Source organism: Ranitomeya variabilis, chromosome 2 (genome assembly GCF_051348905.1).
Source record: "Ranitomeya variabilis isolate aRanVar5 chromosome 2, aRanVar5.hap1, whole genome shotgun sequence".
NCBI lineage: Eukaryota > Metazoa > Chordata > Amphibia > Anura > Dendrobatidae > Ranitomeya > Ranitomeya variabilis.
This window is the reverse complement of record NC_135233.1, coordinates 978,174,611-978,201,697: the sequence shown is the minus strand read 5'-3', so window position 1 is coordinate 978,201,697 and position 27,087 is coordinate 978,174,611. Positions and strand designations below refer to the sequence as shown.

At 46.5% G+C, this 27,087-nt stretch overlaps 1 protein-coding gene and 2 long non-coding RNA genes across 4 annotated transcripts in view; 2 read left to right on the top strand and 1 right to left on the bottom strand.

Moving 5' to 3' along the window:
* Positions 1–8,471, top strand: part of LOC143808335 (uncharacterized) — a 42,509-nt gene extending 34,038 nt beyond the window's left edge. Inside the window, exons 3-5 of the long non-coding RNA XR_013221932.1 lie at positions 6,339–6,378; positions 7,173–7,374; positions 7,487–8,471. This is a non-coding gene — a long non-coding RNA (uncharacterized LOC143808335). The remainder of the gene's footprint in view (positions 1–6,338; positions 6,379–7,172; positions 7,375–7,486) is intronic.
* Positions 1–20,234, bottom strand: part of CUL3 (cullin 3) — a 132,557-nt gene extending 112,323 nt beyond the window's left edge. Inside the window, exon 1 of one of the 2 annotated variants that reach the window (XM_077290860.1) lies at positions 19,777–20,234. In XM_077290860.1, coding sequence (XP_077146975.1) covers positions 19,777–19,842 — 66 coding nt within the window. In that variant the 5' untranslated portion in view covers positions 19,843–20,234. The remainder of the gene's footprint in view (positions 1–19,776) is intronic. The other variant, XM_077290861.1, reaches the window with a different exon arrangement.
* Positions 20,235–20,364: 130 nt separating this feature from the next.
* Positions 20,365–27,087, top strand: part of LOC143808336 (uncharacterized) — a 165,377-nt gene continuing 158,654 nt past the window's right edge. Inside the window, exon 1 of the long non-coding RNA XR_013221933.1 lies at positions 20,365–20,490. This is a non-coding gene — a long non-coding RNA (uncharacterized LOC143808336). The remainder of the gene's footprint in view (positions 20,491–27,087) is intronic.

Sequence of the window (27,087 nt, the reverse complement as noted above, 5' to 3'; positions counted from 1 at the left end):
ACAACAACCACAAGACGGATTTCATCACCAGGTATCATTTTAATCCCTATAACAGCGCTGACCTGACACCGTCTGTAGGTTACTGTGCAAAATCCAGCTGACAGGTTCACTTTAACCCCTTCATGACCCAGCCTATTTTGGCCTTAATGACCTTGCCGTTTTTTGCAATTCTGACCAGTGTCCCTTTATGAGGTAATAACTCAGGAACGCTTCAACGGATCCTAGCGATTCTGAGATTGTTTTTTCGTGACATATTGGGCTTCATGTTAGTGGTAAATTTAGGTCGATAATTTCTGAGTTTATTTGTGAAAAAAACGGAAATTTGGCGAAAATTTTGAAAATTTCGCAATTTTCACATTTTGAATTTTTATTCTGTTAAACCAGAGAGTTATGTGACACAAAATAGTTAATAAATAACATTTCCCACATGTCTACTTTACATCAGCACAATTTTGGAAACAAATTTTTTTTTTGCTAGGAAGTTATAAGGGTTAAAATTTGACCAGTGATTTCTCATTTTTACAACAAAATTTACAAAACCATTTTTTTTAGGGACCACCTCACATTTGAAGTCAGTTTGAGGGTTCTATATGGCTGAAAATACCCCAAAGTGACACCATTCTAAAAACTGCACCCCTCAAGGTGCTCAAAACCACATTCAAGAAGTTTATTAACCCTTCAGGTGTTTCACAGCAGCAGAAGCAACATGGAAGGAAAAAATGAACATTTAACTTTTTAGTCACAAAAATGATCTTTTAGCAACATTTTTTTTATTTTCCCAAGGGTAAAAGGAAAAACTGGACCACGAACGATGTTGTCCAATTTGTCCTGAGTACGCTGATACCTCATATGTGGGGGTAAACCACTGTTTGGGCATACGGCAGGGCTTGGAAGGAAAGGAGCGCCATTTGACTTTTTGAATGAAAAATTGGCTCCAATCTTTAGCAGACACCATGTCGCGTTTGGAGAGCCCCCGTGTGCCTAAACATTGGAGCTCCCCCACAAGTGACCCCATTTTGGAAACTAGACCCCCCAAGGAACTTATCTAGAAGCATAGTGAGCACTTTAAACCCCCAGGTGCTTCACAAATTGATCCGTAAAAATTAAACAGTACTTTTTTTTCACAAAAAAATTATTTTAGCCTCAATTTTTTCATTTTCACATGGGCAACAGGATAAAATGGATCCTAAAATTTGTTGGACAATTTCTCCTGAGTACACTGATACCTCACATGTGGGGGTAAACCACTGTTTGGGCACATGGTAAGGCTCGGAAGGGAAGGAGCGCCATTTGACTTTTTGAATGAAAAATGATCTCCATCGCTAGCAGAGACCATGTCACGTTTGGAGAGCCCCCGTGTGCCTAAACATTGGAGCGCTCCCACAAGTGACCCCATTTTGGAAAGTAGACCCCCCAAGGAACTTATCTAGAAGCATAGTGAGCACTTTAAACTCTCAGGTGCTTCACAAATTGATCCGTAAAAATTAAAAAGTACTTTTTTTTCACACAAAATTTCTTTTAGCCTCAATTTTTTCATTTTCACATGGGCAACAGGATAAAATGGATCCTAAAATTTGTTGGGCAATTTCTGCTGAGTATGTTGATACCTCATATGTGGGGGTAAACCACTGTTTGGGTGCACGGCAAGGCTCGGAAGGGGAGGCGTGCCATTTGACTTTTTGAATGGAAAATTAGCTCCAATCGTTAGCGGACACCATGTCGCGTTTGGAGAGCCCCTGTGTGCCTAAACATTGGAGCTCCCCTACACGTGACCCCATTTTGGAAACTAGACCCCCCAAGGAACTAATCTAGATGTGTGGTGAGCACTTTGAACCCCCAAGTGCTTCGCAGAAGTTTATAACGCAGAGCCGTGAAAATAATAAATGTGTTTCCTTTCCTCAAAAATATTTTTTTAGCCCAGAATTTTTTATTTTTGCAAGGGTAACAGGAGAAATTGGACCCCAAAAGTTGTTGTCCAGTTTCTCCTGAGTACGGTGATACCCCATATGTGGGGGTAAACCACTGTTTGGGCACATGCCGGGGCTCGGAAGGGAAGTAGTGACGTTTTGGAATGCAGACTTTGATGGAATGGTCTGCTGGCGTCACGTTGCATTTGCAGAGCCCCTGATGTGCCTAAACAGTAGAAACACCCCACAAGTGACCCCATTTTGGAAACTAGACCCCCCAAGGAACTTATCTAGATGTGTGATGAGCACATTCAACCCCCAAGTGCTTCACAGAAGTTTACAACGCAGAGCCGTGAAAATAAAAAATCATTTTTCTTTCCTCAAAAAAGATGTTTTAGCAAGCAATTTTTTATTTTCACAAGGGTAACAGGAGAAATTGGGCCCCAATGTTTGTTGCCCAGTTTGTTGTGAGTACAGTGATACCCCATATGTGGGGGTAAACCACTGTTTGGGCGCACGTCAGGGCTCGGAAGGGAAGTAGTGACATTTGAAATGCAGACTTTGATGGAATGGTCTGCGGGCGTCACGTTGCATTTGCAGAGCCCCTGATGTGCCTAAACAGTAGAAACACCCCACAAGTGACCCCATTTTGGAAACTAGACCCCCCAAGGAACTTATCTAGATGTGTGATGAGCACGTTCAACCTCCAAGTGCTTCACAGAAGTTTACAACGCAGAGCCGTGAAAATAAAAAATAATTCTTCTTTCCTCAAAAATTATGTCTTAGCAAGTAATTTTTTATTTTTGCAAGGGTAACAGGAGAAATTGGACCCCAACAGTTGTTGCCCAGTTTGTCCTGAGTACGCTGGTACCCCAAATGTGGGGGTAAACCACTGTTTGGGCACACGTCGGGGCTTGGAAGGGAGGGAGCACCATTTGACTTTTTGAATGCAAGATTGGCTGGAATCAATGGTGGCGCCATGTTGCGTTTGGAGACCCCTGATGTGCCCTAACAGTGGAAACCCCTCATTTCTAACTTCAACACTAACCCCAACACACCCCTAATCCTAATCCCAACTGTAGCCATAACCCTAATCCCAACCCTAACCCCAACACAACCCTAACCCCAACACACCCCTAACCACAACCCTAACCCCAACACACCCGTAACCCTAATTCCAACCCTAGCCCTAATTCCAACCCTAACCCTAAGGGTATGTGCCCACGTAGCGGATTCGTGTGAGATTTTTCCGCACGACTTTTGAAAAATCTGCAAGTAAAAGGCACTGCGTTTTACCTGCGGATTTACAGCAGATTTCCAGTGTTTTTTTGTGCGGATTTCACCTGCGGATTCCTATTGAGGAACAGGTGTAAAACGCTGCGGAATCCGCACAAAGAATTGACATGCTGTGGAAAATACAACGCAGCGTTTCTGCACGGAATTTTCCGCACCATGGGCACAGCGGATTTGGTTTTCCATAGGTGTACACGGTACTGTAAACCTGATGGAAAACTGCTACGAATTCGCAGCGGCCGATCCGCTGCGGATGCGCGGCCGATCCGCCGCGGATCCGCGGCCGATCCGCTGCGGATCCGCGGCCGATCCGCGGCCGATCCGCCGCGGATCCGCGGCCGATCCGCTGCGGATCCGCGGCCGATCCGCTGCGGATCCGCTGCCAAATCCGCACATGCCATAACCCTAACCCTACCCGTAACCCTAACCCTAGTTCTAACCCTAACCCTAGTTCTAACCCTAACCACAGTGGGAAAAAAAAAAAATATATATTTTCTTTATTTTATTATTGTCCCTATCTATGGGGGTGATAAAGGGGGGGGGTTTTATTATTTTTTTTATTTTGATCGCTGTGGTAGAACCTACCACAGCGATCAAAATGTACCTGTAAGGAATCTGCCGGCCGGCGGGCGTACTGAGCATGCGCCCGCCATTTTGGAAGATGGCGGCGCCCAGCGAGGAGACGGCCGGACACCGGGAGGATCGGTAAGTATGAAGGGGTGGTGGGGGGGTGGATCTGAGCACAGGGGGGGTGATCGGAGGACGGGGGGAGCGGACAGCAGGACGGGGGAGCGGGCAGGAGCACGGGGCAGCGGAGCACAGGACGGAGGGGACCGGACCCCATAACGGAGCGGTGGGGGGGCGATCGGTGGGGTGGGGGGTGGTCACTTCAGGTTTTCCAGCCATGGCCGATGATATTGCAGCATCGGCCATGGCTGGATTGTAATATTTCACCTGTTTTTTAGGTGAAATATTACAAATCGCTCTGATTGGCAGTTTCACTTTCAACAGCCAATCAGAGCGATCGTAGCCACGGGGGGGTGAAGCCACCCCCCCTGGGCTGAAGCACCACTCCCCCTCTCCCTGCAGATCGGGTAAAATAGGAGTTAACCCTTTCACCCGATCTGCAGGGACGCGATCATTCCATGACGCCACATAGGCGTCATGGGTCGGATTGGCACGGGTTTTCATGACGCCTATGTGGCGTCATGGGTCGGGAAGGGGTTAAGAAGCTTTACATAAATTATAAAGCAGAGTTTCTTAAAAAGCTTTGCTGGAATTTTAGACCATTCTTTTTTGGCAAACTGCTCCAGGTCCCTGATATTTGAAGGGCGCCTTCTCCAAACTGCCATTTTTAGATCTCTCCACAGGTGTTCTATGGGACTCAGGTCTGGACTCATTGCTGGCCACCTTAGAAGTCTCCAGTGCTTTCTCTCAAACCATTTTCTAGTGCTTTTTGAAGTGTGTTTTGGGTCATTGTCCTGCTGGAAGACCCATGACCTCTGAGGGAGACCCAGCTTTCTCATACTGGGCCTTACATTATGCTGCAAAATTTGTTGGTAGTCTTCAGACTTCATAATGCCATGCACACGGTCAAGCAGTCCAGTGCCAGAGGCAGCAAAGCAACCCCAAAACATCAGGGAACCTCCACCATGTTTGACTGTAGGGACCGTGTTCTTTTCTTTGAATGCCTCTTTTTTTCTCCTGCAAACTCTATGTTGATGCCTTTGCCCAAAAAGCTCTACTTTTGTCTCATCTGACCAGAGAACATTCTTCCAAAACGTTTTAGGCTTTTTCAGGTAAGTTTTGGCAAACTCCAGCCTGGCTTTTTTATGTCTCGGGGTAAGAAGTGGGGTCTTCCTGGGTCTCCTACCAGACAGTCCCTTTTCATTCAGACGCCGACGGATAGTACGGGTTGACACTGTTGTACACTCGGACTGCAGGGCAGCTTGAACTTGTTTGGATGTTAGTCGAGGTTCTTTATCCAACATCCGCACAATCTTGCGCTTAAATCTCGTCAATTTTTCTTTTCCGTCCACATCTAGGGAGGTTAGCCACAGTGCCATGGGCTTTAAACTTCTTAATGACACTGCGCATGGTAGACACAGGAACATTCAGGTCTTTGGAGATGGACTTGTAGCCTTGAGATTGCTCATGCTTCCTCACAATATGGTTTCTCAAGTCCTCAGACAGTTCTTTGGTCTTCTTTCTTTTCTCCATGCTCAATGTGGTACACACAAGGACACAGGACAGAGGTTCAGTCAACTTTAATCCATGTCAACTGGCTGCAAGTGTGATTTAGTTATTGCCAACACCTGTTAGGTGCCACAGGTAAGTTACAGGTGCTGTTAATTACACAAATTAGAGAAGCATCACATGATTTTTCGAACAGTGCCAATACTTTTGTCCACCCCCTTTTTTATGTTTGGTGTGGAATTATATCCAATTTGGCTTTAGGACAATTCTTTTTGTGTTTTTTTCATTTAAGACAAATTAAATGAAGATAATAATACCAAAGAATTTGTGTTTGCAATCATTTTCAGGAAGAAACTGAGTATTATCTGACAGAATTGCAGGGGGTGTCAATACGTTTGGCCACAACTGTAGCTTAGGGTCCAAAAATCTGCTGACCGTTTCCTTCAATGCCACCATACACATTCAATGTTGGTGTAACCAGCAGCCATCTTGGCGTGTTTGCCGTACACATGAGCACCTGTGTGACAGAGTGCTCCAGAGTTCTCTATGAGAGCCGCTGTCAGACAGGCCTTAGAAACAAAAGAAATAGGCAGTCTGGAATCAGACATTCACAAGCTTTAACTCCCAGCAATCAATTGTCCTCATATAAAGACTTTCAGCCCAACCAGTCAATATCAGCAGATATCAGTTGACATTAGGCTCATTTTTTTGGCGGGGTGAGGGACTTTAGGCAGCCTCAGTCTGTAGGTGACAGTGGGTACCAGCACTGTGACCACACAGAGCCACATGACGACAGGAGACCTGAACTAACCCACGATCTGTACCCTACACATCGGACTTAGAAAGCGGTCAGGATCACATTACAGGGCTTCTCCAGCAACAGAAACCCATCCTATTTTCTAATTAATAACATTTTCCTTATTTTTTCTTCACTTTTCATAGAACTCCTTATATGCAATGGTCTTCAACCAGAGGCTGCCAGGTAATGCTGGGATTTGTAGTTAGAGACGCAGGTTAAAGCCCAGTGGACTATTGGGTGTTACGAGATTCCCAAATATCAAGAAAAAGCAAATAGGGTCTGCCCAGTGATATGCTCTGTGGGTACCAATCTGGAAACATTTTAGGGACCTAACTTTTTATTTTCCATTAAGGGTAAGTTCACACAGGGCGTTTTTTGCTGAGTTTTTTTATGCCAATTTTCAGCTGCTTTTTACAATACCAGCAAAGCGTATGAGATTTCAGAAATCTCATGCACACACATTTGTTTTTGTTTGATCAGTATTTTGTGCTTTACTGCGTCTTTTGGACAGAGGATGTCACTTCCTTCAGCGTTTTTGCTGCATTTTTTCACCCATTGATTTAAATGGGTGTTGAAAAAAACCGCAGCAAAAACGCAGGTATTATTTGCTGCTGAAAATCCAAAGACATAAGCATGGACAAAGAAAAAAAAAAAACGCACCAAAAAACAGCACCAAATATGCAACAAAAAACTCAACAAAAACACACCTAAACCTGCATTTATGACAGCTTCTTTTGTGCCAAGATTTTGCTGCAGAAAAAAAAGCAACAAAAACACCCTGTGGGAACTTATCCTAATAGTGTGGTCTATCGAAGAGTAGTTTTCATAACTCAAAGAATGTCAAAAGGGAATTTACAATTAACATCCATTAAAAAAATGTGCGGTTTTGTATATATTACCATCGGCAATAATGTGGCTGGAACGTTAGTCAGTGGTGTGCGGATGTTCTGAGACGCGTCCCTGCCCTTTACCTGCAGTGATCCGACAGTAGGAGGCCGGGGAAATGCAGCGTGTGCAGAAGCTGGATCCACAGACAGAGCCATCACCGAGGCCGGGTGTCCGAGTGCTCTCTCTGCCGGGTTCAGCAGATGATGACTACAATGTCCTCCTGGGAGAGTGTGCCTCTTCCTGGGCACACGGGATAAGCTGGTGCCACCCACAGAAAAGAGGCTAAAAGGGGTAACTATTACTCGAGAGTGGGGTGTTTTTTGGCATTGACATGGTTAAAATAGGAGAATGCATTATTCCAAAGATTAAGATTTTTCTATATGTGTCATGTCCCATTTATTAGTCTTTGCCCACTAAAACAAAAAGGTCTTATTGAGCTGTGCTACAGGAATTGAGTCCAACTGACTGGTGAGGAAGGAGGAGAACGATCTTCATGTCTCTTATAGGGAGAGCCTAGGAGATATATACACACGCCTTATGGACAGCGACAGCCATCATGACTAACTGCAGCTAATTATCTTCAGAGGAGACGGATCCTTTAGTCACAGGCACATCAGCTTTCTTTTCATTCCCACAATGCTGCTCATTAAAATTTTATTAGAAATAGTCGTTGCTTGTATCACTTCATTTCTGTCTGTGATTCTACACAAGCCAGCTGTTATCTCGGGCTGTGAAATCATCTCTGATCCCAACAATCAGGTACAAAGAGAAATATTAAAGTGACCCTCCAGGCCGACTGTTACTAAAGGTGGCCGAGCAACCCAGGATCCTATCGGGCCTCAGGCAGCCCAGCACCTGGCCCAGTCTGCATGCAGCACATTATCTCAGTCTCCCTCTTCTGTGGTGTAGGGAGATAATACCAGTAAAGGTACCTTCACACTGAGCAACTTTACAACGAGAACGACGACGATCCGTGACATTGCAGCGTCCTGAATAGCGATCTTGTTGTGTTTGACACACAGCAGCGATCTGGATCCCGCTGTGATATCGCTGGTCGGAGCTAGAAGTCCAGAACTTTATTTGGTCGTCAGATCGGCGTGTATCGTCGTGTTTGACAGCAAAAGCAACGATGCCAGCAATGTTTTACATGGAGGTAACGACCTGTGAGAACGATAAGTGAGTCACCGTTACGTCACAGGATCGCTCCTGCATCGTTGTGGAGCTGCTGTGTTTGACATCTCTACAGCGACCTAAACAGCGACGCTGCAGCGATCGGCTCGTTGTCTATATCGCTGCAGCGTCGCGGAGTGTGACGGTACCTTAAGTAAGAACCAGTAGGAGGCTTTCAGACGGCCCACCCTCACCAGGGGTCTGGAAGCTGAGAAAGTGGCAGAGGAACATCAGTCCTGCAGGAGCAGATCAGAGAAAGAGGCAGACCGAGAGGGAAGCTAAGGAAACATGGAGGGGAGCAGAACAGAGGCAACTGTGTAAGAAGGGAGGATGGAGCAAACGGGGGGAAAAAAGCCCTGGGGGCCAAGAGCAGAGGACAACATGGGCGACACAGCCCACGCAACACATGGGTGACACGGCCGCATGCATGGCTCACGTATCACACGGGTGACACGGCCGCACGCATGGCCCAAGCATCACACGGGTGACACGGCCGCACGCATGGCTCACACATCACACGGGTGACACGGCCGCACGCATGGCTCACGCATCACACGGGTGACACGGCCGCACGCATGGCTCACGCATCACAGGTGACACGGCCGCACGCATGGCTCACGCATCACACGGGTGACACGGCCGCACGCATCATGGGTGACACATCACACGGTCGCACGCATCACGGGTGACACGGCCGCACGCATGGCTCACGCATCACAGGTGACACGGCCGCACGCATGGCTAACGCATCACACGGGTGACACGGCCGGACGCATGGCTAACGCATCACACGGATGACACGACCGGACGCATCACACGGGTGACACGGCCGCTCGCATGGCCCCGATGCTCAAAACCACATTAAAGAAGTTTATTAACCCTTCAGGTGTTTCACAGGAATTAATAGAAAGTGGAAGAAAAAAAATAAACATTAAACTTTTTTGTCACAAGAATTTTTCCTTTAAACCCATTTTTATTGTTTGTATTTTCACAAGGGTAACAGGAGAAAATGGACCATACAATTTGTTGTGCAATTTCTCCTGAGCATACCGATACCCCATATGCGGGGAAAACCACTGTTTGTTCCTTTCCAAACCCTGATGTGCACCCAAAAAACCATTTGACTTTTTGAATGTAAAATTAGCTGGAATAATTAGCGGACGCCATGTTGCGTTTGCAGAGCCCCTGATGTGCCTAAAGAGTGGAAAACCCCCACAAGTGACCCCCATTTTGGAAACTAAATGCCTAAGAGAATTTATCTACATGTGTGGTGAGCAACTTGATACTGCAGATGCTTCACAGAAGTTTATGGGTATGTGCACACGTAGGAAGTTTGGTGCAGAATTTTCTGCACAAAATCCGCATATCCTGGCAGAATCCGCAGCTGCGGATTTGCCGCGGTTTTTATGCGGATTTGCCACAGAATTGATGCAGATTTTATGCAGTTTATGCCACTGCGGATTTCTATCATGGAGGGGTACAGAAACGCTGCAGATCTGCACAAAAGTGACATGCACTTCTTTTACATCCGCAGCAATTCCGCCCTGGTTTTTCCGCACCATGTGCACAACTTTTTTTTTTTTACCCAATGATTAACATTGTACTGTACATCACAGTGTGGATCTGCAGCGTTTCTGCGCGAAAAAATCGGCTGCGGATCCGCAGCAAATCCACATCGTGGCACACAGCCTATAACCTTGAGTCGTAGGAGAAGAAAAAAAACGTTTTTCACACAAAAATGGATTTTAGCCCCCCAAATTTTGGATTTTCACAACGGTAACAGGAGAAAATGTGTTGTGCAATTTCTCCTGAGTACACCGATAGCCCATGTGGTCTAAAACTACTTTTGAGGCACAGTGCAAAGCTCAGGAGGGAATGAGCGCCATATTACCGTGCACTGGTTTGAGGGTGCCATGTGACATTGGCAGAGCCCCTGAGGTGCCAGAACAGCACAACACCCATGAGTGACCCTATTTTACAAACTACACCTCTCATTGAATTCAACTAGGGGTGCAGTGATCTTATTGTTGACACCACAGGTGTGCCACAGAAATTTATACCATTGGGCAGTGAAGAAAAAATAATTTACATTTTTACCACCAAAGTTGTGTGTTAGCCCCAAGTTTTACATTTTCATATTGGGAAATGGGTAAAAATGGCACCAAAAGTCCCACAATTACTACTGAACGCAGAAATACCCCATAAGTGGCTGTACAGTACTACTTAGCCACACGGCAAGATTTGGGAGGGATGGAGCACCATTTGACTCCCTGAGTGAAGCTTTTCCTTGAAAATTTTTTAGACTCCATATATAGAGCCCCTAAATGCTAAAAAAGCAGAATCCCTCCTCAAGAGACCCCATGTTGAAAATTATACCCCTTTGAGAATTTATCTACAGGTGTAATGACGATTCTGGCTTCATGGGCGTTTTCCACAAACATGCAGCAGTGGCTGGAGTGAAAATTGCAAAACTGCCATTGTAGTGACCAGTACGTTGTAGTGCCCAGTACATTATGCCCAGCTCATGCTTCTGGAGACATACACCAGTAAATTAGGCGGGCTCTCATCACTACAGAAATGCCAAACATGTGGGCGCTAAATGTGGATTAGACACACTGGGGCTCAGAAGAGAGGGGTCATTTGGATTTGGGAGAGACATTTTTTGATTGCTCTCTATTCTGAGTTTTGGGAGACAGAATGAACAAAAACCAGCAGTTAAGAAATTGTTTTTTCATGCAGTTATGCGTGTTATAAAATTGATAAGGCAGTTTTATTCTTCGGGTCAGTACAATTACAGCGACAGCCCATTTATATATTTTTTTTGTCATGTTTTGGCGCTTTTACACAGTAAAAACGTTAATAGAAAAAAATATTTTTGCATCCCTTTAGGCTAGGTGCACACGATGCGGATTTTTCCGCGCAGAAACGCTGCAGATCCGCACTGTGATGTACAGTACAATGTAAATCAATGGGCTAAAAAAAAGCTGTGCAGATGGTGCGGAAAAATCAGTGCGGAATTGCTGCGGATTTCAAAGAAGTGCATGTCACTTCTTTTGTGCGGATCTGCAGCGTTTCTGCACCCCTCCATGATAAAAATCCGCAGTGGCAATAACCGCAGAAAATCCGCGGCAAATCCGCGGCTGCGGATTCTGCCAGGAAATGCGGATTTTGTGCAGAAAATTCTGCACCTCTTTTCCTACATGTGCACATAGCCTTATTCTGAGAGCTATAACTTATTTTTCTACTGACGGAGCTGTATGGCTGCTTGTCTCTTGTGGAACAAGATGATGTTTTCAGCTGTATCATTTTTAATTACATTTGTCTTTGTTATTGCGTTTTATTGCACTTTTTGTTTGGCGGTATGATCACATCGCGTTGCTCCGGGGGTCTCAGGGAAGCCCGCAGGGAGCCCCCTCCCTGCGCGATGCTTCCCTGTACCGCCGGCACACCGCGATCATGTTTGATCGCGGTGTGCCGGGGGTTAATGTGCCGGGGGCGGTCCGTGACCGCTCCTGGCACATAGTGCCGGATGTCAGCAGTGATAATCAGCTGACACCCGGCCGCGATCGGCCGCGCTCCCCACGTGAGCGCCGCCGATCGCGCTGGACGTACTATCCCGTCGGTGGTCATACGGGCCCACCCCACCTCGACGGGATAGTACGTCCAATGTCAGAAAGGGGTTAAATGACCACATAATAGCTTAGAACTCAGGCTTTTTCCTGTGTGAGACGTTATGACACAGTTTGCTCTCACTGAGGTAATTGCAGAGGTGTGTGTGATAAACTATAGGGATCTGTAGAACTGAAAAGAATGCGGTTATTACCTTCTCCAGCTATCATCTCAGTGTAGTCAGGGTGAGGGGAGGTGCGGAAAAGGAGAGCAGACAGCGCCGTAAGAGAAGAGCTGCAGGATGTGTTTGTATTGATACAAACCTCAGCGCTACCATCCCTGCCCCAAAATGACTGCATGTGATGGAAAGGATGAAAGCTGAAGCGTTAGTAATCACACTCATCTCTACTCCTGCACTTTGCTCTCAGTGCAGAGCTGTGTGCGATTACAGGGAGAAGAGCAGCCTGTCAGTCATTACATGCCTCACAGGAGAAAGACCGTTCTAAGCTATTGTGGAGACATGATGCCTCCTGCCCAAGACTGGTCAATGTCAAGCAGGGGAATTAGTACACACCCCATAGAAGAACCTGGTAACGCTACGTTGGACTTGTAACATTAACCCCTTTATCCCCAAGGGTTGTTATAATGGTTAAAAGTTGACCAGCAATTTCTCATTTTTACAACACCATTTTTTTTTTTTTAGGGACCACATCTCATTTGAAGTCATTTTGAAGGGTCTATATGATGGAAAATACCCAAGTGTGACACCATTCTAAAAACTGCACCCCTCAAGGTGCTCAAAACCACATTCAAGAAGTTTATTAACCCTTCAGGTGTTTCACAGGAATTTTTGGAATGTTTAAATAAAAATGAACATTTAACTTTTTTACACAAAAAATTTACTTCAGCTCCAATTTGTTTTATTTTACCAAGGGTAACAGGAGAAAATGGACCCAAAAAATTGTTGTACAATTTGTACTGAGTACGCCGATACCCCATATGTGGGGGTAAACCACTGTTTGGGCGCATGGCAGAGCTTGGAAGGGAAGGAGCGCCATTTGACTTTTCAATGCAAAATTGACTGGAATTGAGATGGGACGCCATGTTGCGTTTGGAGAGCCCCTGATGTGCCTAAACATTGAAACCCCCCACAAGTGACACCATTTTGGAAAGTAGACCCCATAAGGAACTCATCTAGATGTGTTGAGAGAGCTTTGAACCCCCAAGTGTTTCACTAGTTTATAACGCAGAGCTGTGAAAATAAAAATTATTTTTTTCCCCCACAAAAATTATCTTTTAGCCCCCAGTTTTGTATTTTCCCAAGGGTAACAGGAGAAATTGGACCCCAAACGTTGCTGTCCAATTTGTCCTGAGTACGCCGATACCCCATATGTGGGGGGGAACCACCGTTTGGGCGCATGGGAGAGCTCGGAAGGGAAGGAGCGCCATTTGGAATGCAGACTTGGATGGAATGGTCTGCAGGCGTCACGTTGCATTTGCAGAGCCCCTGATGTAACTAAACAGTAGAAACCCCCCACAAGTGACCCCATATTGGAAACTAGACCCCCCAAGGAACTTATCTAGATGTGTTGTGAGAACTTTGAACCCCCAACTGTTTCACTACAGTTTATAACGCAGAGCCGTGAAAATAAATATATATATATATTTTTTTTATTTTTTTTTTTTTAACACAAATTATTTTTTAGCCCCCAGTTTTGTATTTTTCCAAGGGAAACAGTGTAAATTGAACCCCAAAAGTTGTTGTCCAATTTGTCCTGAGTACGCTGATACCCAATATGTTGGGGTAAACCCCTGTTTGTGCGCACGGGAGAGCTCAGAAGGGAAGGAGCACTGTTTTACTTTTTCAACGCAGAATTGGCTAGAATTGAGATTGGACGCAATGTCGCATTTGGAGAGCCCCTGATGTGCCTAAACAGTGGAAACCCCCCAATTATAACTGAAACCCTCATCCAAACACACCTCTAACCCTAATCTCAACTGTAACCCTAACCACACCCTAACCCTGACACACCCCTAACCCTAATCCCAACCCTATTCCCAACCGTAAATGTAATCCAAACCCTAACCCTAACTTTAACCCCAACCCTAACCCTAGCCCCAACCCTAACCCTAGCGGGAAAATGGAAATAAATACATTTTTTTAATTTTTCGTAACTAAGGGGGTGATGAAGGGGGGGTATGATTTACTATTTATAGCGGATTTTTATGATTGGCAGCCGTCACACACTAAAAGACGCTTTTTATTGCAAAAAATGTTTTTTGAGTTACCACATTTAGAATGCTATAATTTTTCCATATTTGAGTCCACAGAGTCATGTGAGGTGTTGTTCCTTGCGGGATGAGTTGACGTTTTTATTGGTAACATTTTCGGACACGTGACATTTTTTGATCGCTTTTTATTCCGATTTTTGTGAAGCAGAATGACCAAAAAACAGCTATTCATTAATTTCTTTTGGCGGGGGCGTTTATACCGTTCCGCGTTTGGTAAAATTGATAAAGCAGTTTTATTCTTCGGGTCAGTACGATTACAGCGATACCTCATTTATATCATTTTTTTTATGTTTTGGCGCTTTTATACGATAAAAACTATTTTATAGAAAAAATTATTATTTTTGCATCACTTTATTCTGAGTACTATAACTTTTTTATTTTTTCGCTGATGGTGTATGGCGGCTCTTTTTTTGCGGGACAAGATGACGTTTTCAGCGGTACCATAGTCATTTATTTCCGTCTTTTTGATCGCATGTTATTCCACTTTTTGTTCGGCGGTATGATACTAAAGCATTGTTTTTTGCCTCTTTTTTTATGGTGTTCACTGAAGGGGTTAACTGGAGGGACAGTTTTATAGGTCGGGTCTTTACAGACGCGGCGATACTAAATATGTGTACTATTGTTTTTTTATTTTTATTTAGCTAAAGGAATGTATTTATTGGAACAATATTTTTTTTATTATTATTATTTAGGAATTATTATTTATTTATTTTTTTTTACATTTTTAGTTTGCCCCAGGGGGACATCACAGTAAAGTGACAGATCGCCGATCTGACACTTTGCTGTGCACTGTGTCAGATCGGCGATCTGACGTGCACTTCTCCTGGCTTTCCGGCGCCTGCTGAGCAGACGCTGTGAATCCACCTCCCTGCAGGACCCGGATGCAGCCCCACGGCCATTTTGGATCCGGGGCTTGCAGGGAGGAGACGCTCGGTACAAGGTGAGCACATCATCTTGTACCGATCGTCTCAGGGAAGCATGCAGGGAGCCCCCTCCCTGCGCGATGCTTCCCTATACCGCCGGAACACTGCGATCATGTTTGATCGCAGTGTGCCGGGGGCGGTCCGTGACCGCTCCTGGCACATAGTGCCGGATGTCAGCTGCAATAGTCAGCTGACACCTGGTCGCGATCAGCCGCGCTCCCCCTGTGAGCGCGGCCGATCGCGCTGGACGTACTATTCCGTCCTTGGGAAGTCGGGTCCACCCCACATGGAAGGAATAGTACGTCCAATGACAAAGGCGTTAAACTTTCCAAGGTAATATCTGCAAAATAGAGGAGAATTTAAAAAGATTAAAAATGCTTTATTCAGCTCCACAGTCACTATTCCATAATGTGACCAGTTTAATGTGCTCCAAGTGGTGAGATGTCTTCTTTAAAGGTGATACCAAACATTTATTTTACTGAGTGGTGGGGGAAAAATATTTGCTTGTGTTGAATTCCCCCCCCCCCCCCCCCACATACCCATAACTTATTTTTCACCGATTGAGGTGTGAGGACCTGTTTTTTCTGTGTCAAGCTGAAGCTTTTAATAGTAACATTCTGGGGTATACACAGCATTTTTATCAATTTTTACTGCATTTTTGGGGGAAGTTGATGAACTAAAACGTGGCAATGTTAGCATTACGATTTTTCTTTATAGTGTATATTTTATGAAGTAATTTTACATTTTTATAGATACTTTGAGTTGTGGCAGCAGAGAATATGTTTAACTTTATAACTTTCTCATTTCTAGAATGGCGAAAGATGCGTGATTTGAATTGGTTTAATTTTTTTGAAATATTTTAAAAAACTTAATTTTACTGTTATTTTCTCTAGTGCCCATAGAGGCAAAGGAGGCACGGACCAGTTCTTAACACGGATATATGTGTGGATCAATGAAACTATGGCACAGCGTGTTTGAAAATAAAAATTGGATAGCACCAAGACACGTCACACGGATGAGCAAGACACAGCCGGCACCTGCCCTGTGGAGTGGGCTGAGCATGCGTTAGACACCCATACCATGATGTAGTATGTCACCGGGCAGGAGGGGGGGTTCACCAAATGCCCTCCAATACGTCTGTATCAGTCAGCTCAGCTCCTCCTATTCTAGGACATGCTGCCTGGGGAGTCACAGGGGCCAATAGGAGTGATGACGGAACTAGGGGACACGCTGGGACTTTAGATCAGAGTAAAATAGATAGGTTTTCCACAAGAGACCATATCTAAAGTTGTAACGCTGTCCTCACACATCACAATTTCAGCAGCTTCAAGCAGATCAAGTGGTAATCTAATGTGTCCAGAGACCGCAAAAGTGCTCATTGTACAACAAGGACCAGGAAAGCTGTTCTGACAGCATACATTAACACAAGCATTAAGCTCAGACTGAGTCTATCAGGACATTGTCAGAGATACCCCCATCAGTTTGGTCAGCCTAAAAGGATGAAGGGTTTAGAAAAAACAAATAAAAAACAAAGTCTTTTTCACAAAAAAGGTGTAAGTGAAAAAATCCACAGGCAGGAGCAGTGCTATTTTCTGGGGGAGGGTAGACTATTTTCTTTTTTATGTAATACAACGCTTTAAAGTTTCTAATTTAAGAAGCAGTAAAAATTACCATAAGTATTGTTCTAGTGAGCCAAGTCAGCCGGTAATGCGAGCTCACAGTCTTCTACTCCGAACACGTCTGTATCATCCCATACAGACTAAGGACACCCGGGAGATGCATCTATACACGCGATGATCTGAACCCCGCAGATAAACCAGCCTTTTACTAACACTACATTAATGTCAGCAACAAAGGCAAAAGTGACTGATTAAGTGTGAGCCAGCAGCTCCGGGAAGCGAGCGGGCAGGAGCATGGGCAGAGCCGCGCGTCACTGTCCTACTTTACTAATGACTTACCACGGCCATCACCAGGCTGAGGGGCTGCAGGGAGCGCCTCTAATCATTTACTACTGCAGGTCACAGGTAGAGAGAACGCACAAGCCCCATGTATATAGCTGGCCGACAGTAGTGACAGTTGGCAGTGGTGTGGTCAGATATGCTGGGAACATGAACCAGGACAGAACGCAGCACGCCGTGATCCAGAGGGTTCCCAAGTTCTCATACAGACAAGGTCACTGGTGACATTTCTGCTATCAGAAAAAGGGAAAATGTTAAAATGCTGAGCATGTGCCAGAAGCCGGGCAGAGGGGGATTCTGACCTGCTGCTCAATCAGGTCATTCACAATCGGGAAGCTTTGAAAAACACGAATAAAGGTCAATCTACACATTTACAGCAAGTGAAGGCAAACTGTGCAGGAGCGGTCAGCTGACCCATTACGTGTGACACTTTCTGCAGCTCCAAGGGGTTTTCCCATTTTGTAACCTTACGGCAGATCATTGGGTACATGACCACTATTAGAGAGCCCAAACTCTGGGACCACCGCTAGTCCTGAGAAAGAGGGGGGAGTCACAGTGAAAGAGCGGCCCTCAGTTTTTCAGTACTCATCACGTACCGAGCCTTCCACTGTGCAGAAGACACGCAGCAGGGACACATCCAATTACAGGGGTTCTTCCTCCAATCAGGTCAAGGAATACACTGTGTAAAGCCATCACTTTAAGGGGGGGTGCTCTGATATTTTTAGGTCTTTTCTCCAGATTTGGGAAAGCAATATTCACCAGGCCAGGAGCTGATGAGCATTTCTCCGTAGCCACATGTAGATCGGAGCCGTGTTGTTCCGCCTCTGCTCACTTTCCACATCCGGAGCCTATAATAGTGGAGGGGTTGTGACGCTGAGTGTCTGATCCCCAAACACTGATGGCCTATCCTGCTATATGGCTTGACACTGCCTTTATAGGCACTCCATCAATACTGGGGACAATCATTTATATACACCTTCTCACCTGATGGTTTCCATTTATCGCCTCCCTTCTCTGGCTCTATCAAGCCACAGCTGTCAGAGAAGGGTGGAGATTGGGGGAAAGCAGGTGAGAAGGTGCGTATAAACGATGGGCCCCGCTGTGCAGCACCGAGCGGCAGACTGAGCTTCAACAGTCATTCAGTGCCAACAGTGATTTCATTGTCTGCATGAGAGGCTGAAATCTTATCCTGATCATATGCGGACACTCCGCGGGTGCACACACACACTCCGTGGGGGGCGGACAAGGACACTCGAGTGTATGTGGACAGTGCACGGTATACGGACGCGGCGCACACTATGCGAGTTCCCGTACACTACGAGTGTATATGTACAGTGCATGGCCCATGTGGCACGGCGCACGCTACACAAGTGCTTATGGACACAGCGCACACTACGCGTGTATATGGGGAGTGCATGGCATACGGATACGGTGCACACTATGCGGGCAAATGCGGACATGGCGCACACTGCAAGTGTATATGGACAGTGCACGGCACACTGCGTGGACGCGGCGCACACACCACCGGCACACTGCGTGGACGCGGCGCACACACACCACCGGCACACTGCGTGGACGCGGCGCACACACACCACCGGCACACTGCGTGGACGCGGCGCACACACACCACCGGCACACTGCGTGGACGCGGCGCACACACACCACCGGCACACTGCGTGGACGCGGCGCACACACACCACCGGCACACTGCGTGGACGCGGCGCACACACACCACCGGCACACTGCGTGGACGCGGCGCACACACACCACCGGCACACTGCGTGGACGCGGCGCACACACACCACCGCCACACGTGGACGCGGCGCACACACACCACCGCCACACGTGGACGCGGGGCACACACACCACCGCCACACGTGGACGCGGGGCACACACACCACCGCCACACGTGGACGCGGCGCACACACACCACCGCCACACGTGGACGCGGCGCACACACACCACCGCCACACGTGGACGCGGCACACACACCACCGCCACACGTGGACACGGCACACACACCACAGGCACACTACGTGGACGCGGCGCACGCACACCACCGGCATACTACGTGGACGCGGCACACGCACACCACCGGCATACTACGTGGACGCGGCACACACACCACAGGCACACTACGTGGACGCGGCACACGCACACCACCGGCATACTACGTGGACGCGGCACGCACACCACAGGCACACTACGTGGACGCGGCGCACGCACACCACCGGCACACTACGTGGACGCGGCGCACGCACACCGGCACACTACGTGGACGCGGCGCACGCACACCACCGCCATACGTGGACGCGGCACACACACCACCGCCACACACACCACCGCCACACACACCACCGCCACACGTGGACGCGGCACACACCAGGAGTCTGGGGATCTGTCAGCAGGGCCGGTTCCCCACGGGATGTAAACAATGGCCGCCATCAGTCACTGACAGTCTGCAGGGATCCTGACACCAGGGAGAAACTGACACAACGCACAGTAGGAAGTTACAGAACTTTTCAGTGTGGAGGAAATCTACAGAACCTGCCCCGGCCACAGAGAGCCAGTGCCGGAGCGGTACCGCCGGGTGACCGGCAGCAGCTGTGGCTGACAGCAGAGAACAATAGCTGCCCCGGTCTCCAGGGCCCTGCTGTCATTGTGCGCTCAGCGGCAGGAAGCGGCCCCCTCCTCCGCACTCCCCGCCTCCCTGACGTGCCCTCCGCCCGCAGCCGTCTTACCGGGAAGGCCCGGATCCTCATCTTCGTGTCCTTCCTGCTGCCGGTGCCTTTGCTGAGGTTCGACATGTCGGCGGCTGCTCGTCGCCCTGTCTCGGCCCCGGGGCCCCTCCTTGTCTCCCGTCGGTGTGAGGAGGCCCCGGGCCAGGCCTAGCAGAGACCTCGGTAGTCGTGTACCGTCCTCTATCCAGGCCGGATTCCCAGCAGCGCGGCTGGAAGGACGCAGGATTCTGGACCGGAACTAGTGTACTCGGCGCTGACTAAACCTCCGCGATGGCGGACAAGCATCCCCTCACTCAGCTAGCTCGGCCGGGGGAGGAGCGTGCGAGCAGGGAGGATCTCGCGAGACTTCACACCTCTCCCTCCTCTTTAGCCCTGTGTGGTGCGAGCTGTCAGTGACTAGAGGTGAAGCCGGCGCGGCGCCATGTTTGCGCTCTTATTACAGCTGCAAAGCAAGGAAGAATCTGATAGGGCGATAGACGGCAGCGCTCTTGCCCCGCCCACTTGCGTGATACTGTGGTTCCGCCCACCTGACGTCCTTCTATTTGTATGATGCTGTCAGCCGTGCGTCCAGTGTTCAACAACTTTATTAATACGTGCGGCGGCGAACAAGCTGACATTTAGTGGTCGGTGACCTGGTAGCCCTAATTGTAGGCGCTCGGTCCCTGACTGGATAAACTATCGGTGAGCCCAGCAGTCAGAATCGGCGGTAATTCGGTACGACTAGAAACAAAGTTTGAACATTGCTAAATTTTTGTTAAATATCTGATATTTTTATAAATAAAATCAAAACTTGTCACCCTAAATGTGCCACTAGCATAAAGTACAGCGTGTCATGAAAACCCCGTCTAACAATCACAGGGATATACAGAAACGTTACAGAGTTACCACCACGTACATTGACACAGGTCAGATTTAGAAAAAAAAAAATAGCTTGGTCACTAAAGGGTTAAAGGGAATCTGTCATCAGGTGTCTGTCGCACAGTCTGAGTAGCTTGATGTAGGGACAGAGACCCTGATTCTAGTGATGTATCACTTACTGGGCTGCTTGCTGTGGTTTGTTTTACTTGCAGAAGATTATTACTAGAGCGGACTAATAAAGCTGCTGCCATGTAGACCGACCCCGCCCACACCACTGACTGTCAGCTTTCTGCCTATGCAGAGTGCACACAGCTGCGAATCAGTCATGTGGGCTGGGCTCGGTCTGCATGGCAGCTGCTTTACTAGTCCGCTAGTAACTCTAGTAATAACCTTCCTGCATCATGCTGCTCTCAGATGGTGGAGCCAAAGCTTGATGATCGCTTCCCTTTACGTTTATTAATAAATCTTTTTAGTTTCTCATTTTTCGCATCCATATATTAAAAAGATCACAAATCTTGCAATTCTCTAGCTCTAGTATCAGCCTCTTACTTGGACTATTGCAGCAATAGACTGACTCAGATCCTATAAAAGTGTTATCTGATCATGCTGGAATCTGGGCAAAGGCCATTGTGAAGAGAGGGGGAGGAGGTGAGTTGTGACATCACGTATTGTCATTGGTGACTCCTCTGTTTTCTTCTGAGTTGTTATCTTCCATTGAAATCCTTTACAGGCTCTTTAGCGAAATATTGTCCTATATATGAATAGTTACCGTGTGTTGTCATTACACTACAATACTACACGTATACATTTATGTCTCTTGGCATCACGGACTTGGCCCTATCCTGGATTTCATCATACCGAACAGACCGGACATTCAGCGTCTCCCCCTCGCACACCACCTCCTCACCTCGCCCCCTATCTGTCGGAGTCCCATAAGGATCAGTCCTTGGGCCCCTGCTCTTCTCCATCTATATCTTCAGCCTGGGACAGCTCATAGAATCTCACGGTTTTCAGTATCACCTCTATGCTGATGACACACAGATCTACCTCTCTGACCAGATATCACCACCCTACTAACCAGAATCCCACAATGTCTGTCCGCTATTTCATCAATTCTTCTCCGCTAGATTTCTAAAACTTAACTTGGACAAAACAGAACTCATCATCTTTCCCCCATCTCACTTGACCCCCCCAACAGACCTATCCATTACAGTAAACGGCTGCCCACTCTCCCCAGTCCCACAAGCTCGCTGCCTCGGGGTAATCCTTGACACTGATCTCTCCTTCAAACCACATATCCAAGACCTTTCCACTTCCTGCCGACTCCAATTCAAAGATGTTTCCTGGATCCGTACATTCCTAAACCCAGAATCTGCAAAAATCCTAGTCCACGCACTCATCATCTCCCACCTTGACTACTGCAACCTCCTGCTCTGCGGCCTCCCCTCGAACACTCTCGCACCCCTCCAATCTATTCTAAACTCAGCTGCCCGACTAATCCACCTGTCCCCCCGCCTCTCCCCTCTGTCAATCCCTTCACTGACTCCCCATTACCCAAAGACTTCAGTTCAAAACCCTAACCATGGCATACAAAGCCATCCACAGCCTGTGTCTTCTGTATATCTGTGACCTTGTCTCCCAGTACTTACCTGCACGCAACCTCCGATCCTCACAAGATCTCCTTCTCTACTCCCCTCTTATCTCCTCTTCCCACAATCGCATACAAGCTTTCTCCCGCCCATCCCCCATACTCTGGAACTCTCTACCCCAACAATTCAGACTCTCACCTACTGTGGAAAGCTTCAAAAAAGAACCTGAAGACCCACCTCTTCCGGCAATCCTACAACCTGCAGTAACCACCGATCAACCAACCGCTGCACGACCAGCTCTATCCTCACCTACTGTATCCTCACCCATCCCTTGTAGATTGTGAGCTCTCGTGGGCAGGGTCCTCTCTCCTCCTGTACCAGTCGTGACTTGTACTGTTTATGATTACTGTACTTGTCTTTTGTTATGTATACCCTTCCTCACATGTAAAGCACCATGGAATAACTGGCGCTATAATAATAATAATAAATAATAATAAGTGACACTTTTGGATATCATACTGTTCACATATTGGGTTCACCTTAATTGCTCATATTGCTCCTCCCTCCTTTACTATGGAGACACTACAATACAAGAATTAAAAAAGATATACAAATTTTTGTCAAAAAATATATATCTTTTCATCTTTTACATTTTAAAATGTATAAAAAAGGAAAATTGGCTGATGCAAAAGTTTGGGCACCCTGCATGGTTAATACCTATGACATCCTATATAAAAAGGAAGCAACAAAGGCGTGGAGGTATGAAAAATAAAAGATATATACTTTATTAATAAGAGATTATACACCATAAAAGAGCACTAAAAACAAGAAGTACCAGTGGTACACACAGCACCAGGGTTACTAGTAATATAACCACACAGATGATGGTATGTAATAACAGGTAAATCAAATGACCAAATGTTGGTAGAAAGCACTCGCAGGTAAAGTGCTATGTGCATAAGAACAAGGATGAGATCCCAGGGGAACTGACATACTGGTAATCACAGAGATAGTAAAAGATATATAATTCTTAATCAAATTAGGAAAGTTCCCAGAATACAGTGGGTACGGAAAGTATTCAGACCCATTTACATTTTTCACTCTTTGTTTCATTGCAGCCATTTGGTAAATTCAAAAAAGTTCATTTTTTCACCTTAATGTACACTCTGTACTCCATCTTGACTGAAAAACAAACAAATGTAGAAATTTTTGCAAATTTAATAAAAGAAAATCTGAACTATCACATGGTCATAAGTATTCAGACCCGTTGCTCAGACACTCATATTTAAGTCACATGCTGCCTATTTCCTTGTGATGCTCCTTGAGATGGTTCTACTCCTTCATTAGAGTCCAGCTGTTTAAATAAACTGATAGGACTTGATTTGGGAAGGCACACACCTGTCTATATAAGACCTCACAGCTCACTGTGCATGTCAGACCAAATGAGGAGCATGAGGTGAAAGGAACTGGCCAAGGAGCTCAGAGACAGAATTGTGGCAAGGCACAGATCTGGCCAAGGTTACAACAGAATTTCTGCAGTACTCAAGGTTCTTAAGAGCACAGTGGCCTCCATAATCCTTAAATGGAAGAAGTTTGGGACCACCAGAAGTCTTCCTAGACCTGTCCTTTCAGCCAAACTGAGCAATCGTGGGAGAAGAGCCTTGGTGAGAGAGGTAAAGGAGAACCCCAAGATCACTGTGGCTGAGCTCCAGAGATGCAGTAGGGAGATGGGAGAAAGTTCCACAAAGTCAACTATCACTGCAGCCAACCACCAGTCGGGCCTTTATGGCAGAGTGGCAAGATGGAAGCCTCTCAGTGTAAGACATATGAAGGCCTGCATAGAGTTTGCTAACAAAATGTATGACGGACTCCCAGACTATGAGAAATAAGATTCTCTGGTCTGATGAGATGAAGAAAAATTTTTTGGGTGATAATTCTAAGCAGTATGTGTGGAGAAAACCAGGCACTGCTCATCACCTGCCCAATACAATCCCAACAGTGAAACATGGTGGTGGCAGCATCATGCTATGGGGGTGTTTTTCAGCTGCAGGGACAGGACGACTGGTTGTCATTGAAGGAAACATGAATGCGGCCAAGTACAGAGATATCCTGGATGAAAACTTCTCCCAGAGTGCTCTGAACCTCAGACTTGGCTGAAGGTTCACCTTCCATCAAGGCAATGACCCTAAGCACACAGCTAAAATAACAAAGGAGTGGCTTCAGAACAACTCTGTGACCATTCTTGACTGGCCCAGCCAGAGCCCTGACCTAAACCCAATTGAGCATCTCTGGAGAGACCTGAAAATGTCTGTCCACCAACATTCACCATCCAACCTGACGGAACTGTAGAGGATCTGCAAGGAAGAATGGCAGAGGATCCCCAAGTCCAGGTGTGAAAAACTTGTTGCATCATTCGCAAGAAGACTCATGGCTGTACTAGCTCAAAAGGGTGCTTCTACTCAATACTGAAAGGTAACTGCACATATACCCAGACTCATAATGAAAGGTGGCCCAGGAAAATATCCCGGCCCCTATATCTACAACTCCCAATACATCATATGCCAACACAGGAGGACAACAGGAGCGTTTATAAAAGGTAATAATTATACAAAGTTTATTGAAAAAAAAATCAGTAAAAAATATTTTTTTACACACTTAAAAAACACCAAGTGAAGACACCATACGATAACAACAGTACCCTTATTCTTGCTAGCAAGAATTTACAACAGCACAGGATTTCTACATATAATAATGTTTAAATGAAGGAGCTGTAACCTTCAGAAACCCCCCCGAAAACTGAGCTGTAAAGCCTATAAATATGGCCCATCTGTCAAAAATCATGCCTAATCTGGCTTTTATCATAAGGCTCTGACAATTACACAGCCCAGAAAAGGGGATAAATCTATGGAGAGTACCTAGGGGATACAAGTAAGAAGCCCACTGGCGTAAGAAGGCACCCCACCAGGACACAACCCATAGTCAGATCTTACCGGGTACTGAAGATCCCTGAATTGGGTGCTACCCCCGACGCACGTTTCGCTACCAGTATGCTTGCTTTTTCGAAAAAGCCTTCGGGCAAATACCGTATCTGTCACGGGTGTGCCAGGTGCGACAGACAGCCATTTTGAAGAAATGTAGAAGGTCATTGTGCTTAGCTTTGCAAGCACCTTCTTGAGTTTCATCTCTGTATGGAGTGATATTCTTCTCCCTTTAGAACCTAGCAGCGACCTCCACCTCCAGATGTTATCAGATCTGCCTAGGGGTCTCCACTCCCCCCTTTCCTAGTGTCTGAGCTTCCCCACCCTCTTCCAGTTGTGCACCTAACTTCTCCTTCACCCACCGTGACAGTACCATTATAAATCTGAAAGCCCTAAATCAATCGGTCAGGTACAAGAAATTAAAAATGGAGACAGTAAAATCAAGCATTCCGTTGATAGGGAGGGATTCAGTAATGTGTACGTTAGATTTGAGAGATGCATATTACTACGTGCCCATCCACCCCAGCCACCAACAATTCCAGATGTTTGCACTGGAACATCAGGAATCAATCCACCACTTCCAGTTCAGGTGTCTGCCGTTCAGCCTTTTCTCAGCTCCTCATATCTTAACAGATATAATGACGGAGGTGGCAGACTTCTTGAGAAAAAAGGGAATTATCATAGTCCCATATCCCATTTAAGTGGCAGATTCAACCATCCTCCTCAGTCAACAACTGGCTCAGGCTATCGACACATTAGAAGATCTAGGGTGGCGCATCAATTGGGGAAAGTTCGACTTACAACCGGACACCCAAAAGATGTTTTTAGTAGTTCTCCTCAACTCACATCACATATTATTTTCTCTACTTCTCATAAAGAAGGAAATCAAGAACAGAATTTGGACCTTCCAGGGAAAGAATTCAGTCTCCATCCGATACACCATGAGGGTCTTAGGCCTGATGACATCTTGCATCCAAAGCGTGCGGTGGGGTCAGGCCCGCTCAAGACAGTTGCAAAGAGAAATCCTGTCAGTCTGAAACAGAAATCTGTATGGTCTAGACAAGAGAATTAAGGTTTTGGTAGGCTTTAAAAATTCCCATTCATGGTGGACATCCCCATGGAAACTCCAGGAAAGAGTAACATGGATCCTATCCCCCTTTATCCGTATTACCACTGACGTATGCCAGATAGGATGGGGATCAGAACTGGAGGGTCAATACATTCAGGGTATATGGTCCCCAGAAGATCAAAATAAATTGTCCTATTACAGAGAGTTAAGGGTGGTATGGAAGACACTCCAATAATGCCAGAATATTGTCAGAAATCATTATGTGAAGGTCTTCTCCGACATCCTCACAACTGTTTCCTTCCTACGTGACCAGGGACGTCCAAAGGACCAACTCCTGCAAGTCCTAGCAGAGGAAATTCTTCAGTGGGCAGAAAGAACCGCTCTAACCATTTCAGCAGTTCACCCAAATGGCTTCAAAAGCAAAGTGGCAGATTTTCTCAGCGGGAAACACATCTGGTCCTCCGAATGGAAGCTAAATCTGGAAGTGTTTCATCAGCTAACCCGGAGATGTGGTATTACACATATAGATCTATTCACAACCCAAAGGAATAGGAAGTTAACAAGGTTCTTCTCTATGGACCCAAGAGACAACCCAGAGGGAGTAGATGCCTTGTCTCAGAGTTGGGAAACAGATCTGCTGTATGCATTTCCCCATTTCTTCTTATCCCAAGGGTCCTAAGGAAAATCCAGGAGGATCAAGTCATATTTCTGGCCCAAGAGAAGTGGTTTCCCGATGTCACGCCACATGGCTCTGGAAGACCCAGTTCCCATTCCGGACAGATACAACCTGCTGTCCCAAGGACCCCTCTTACATCGG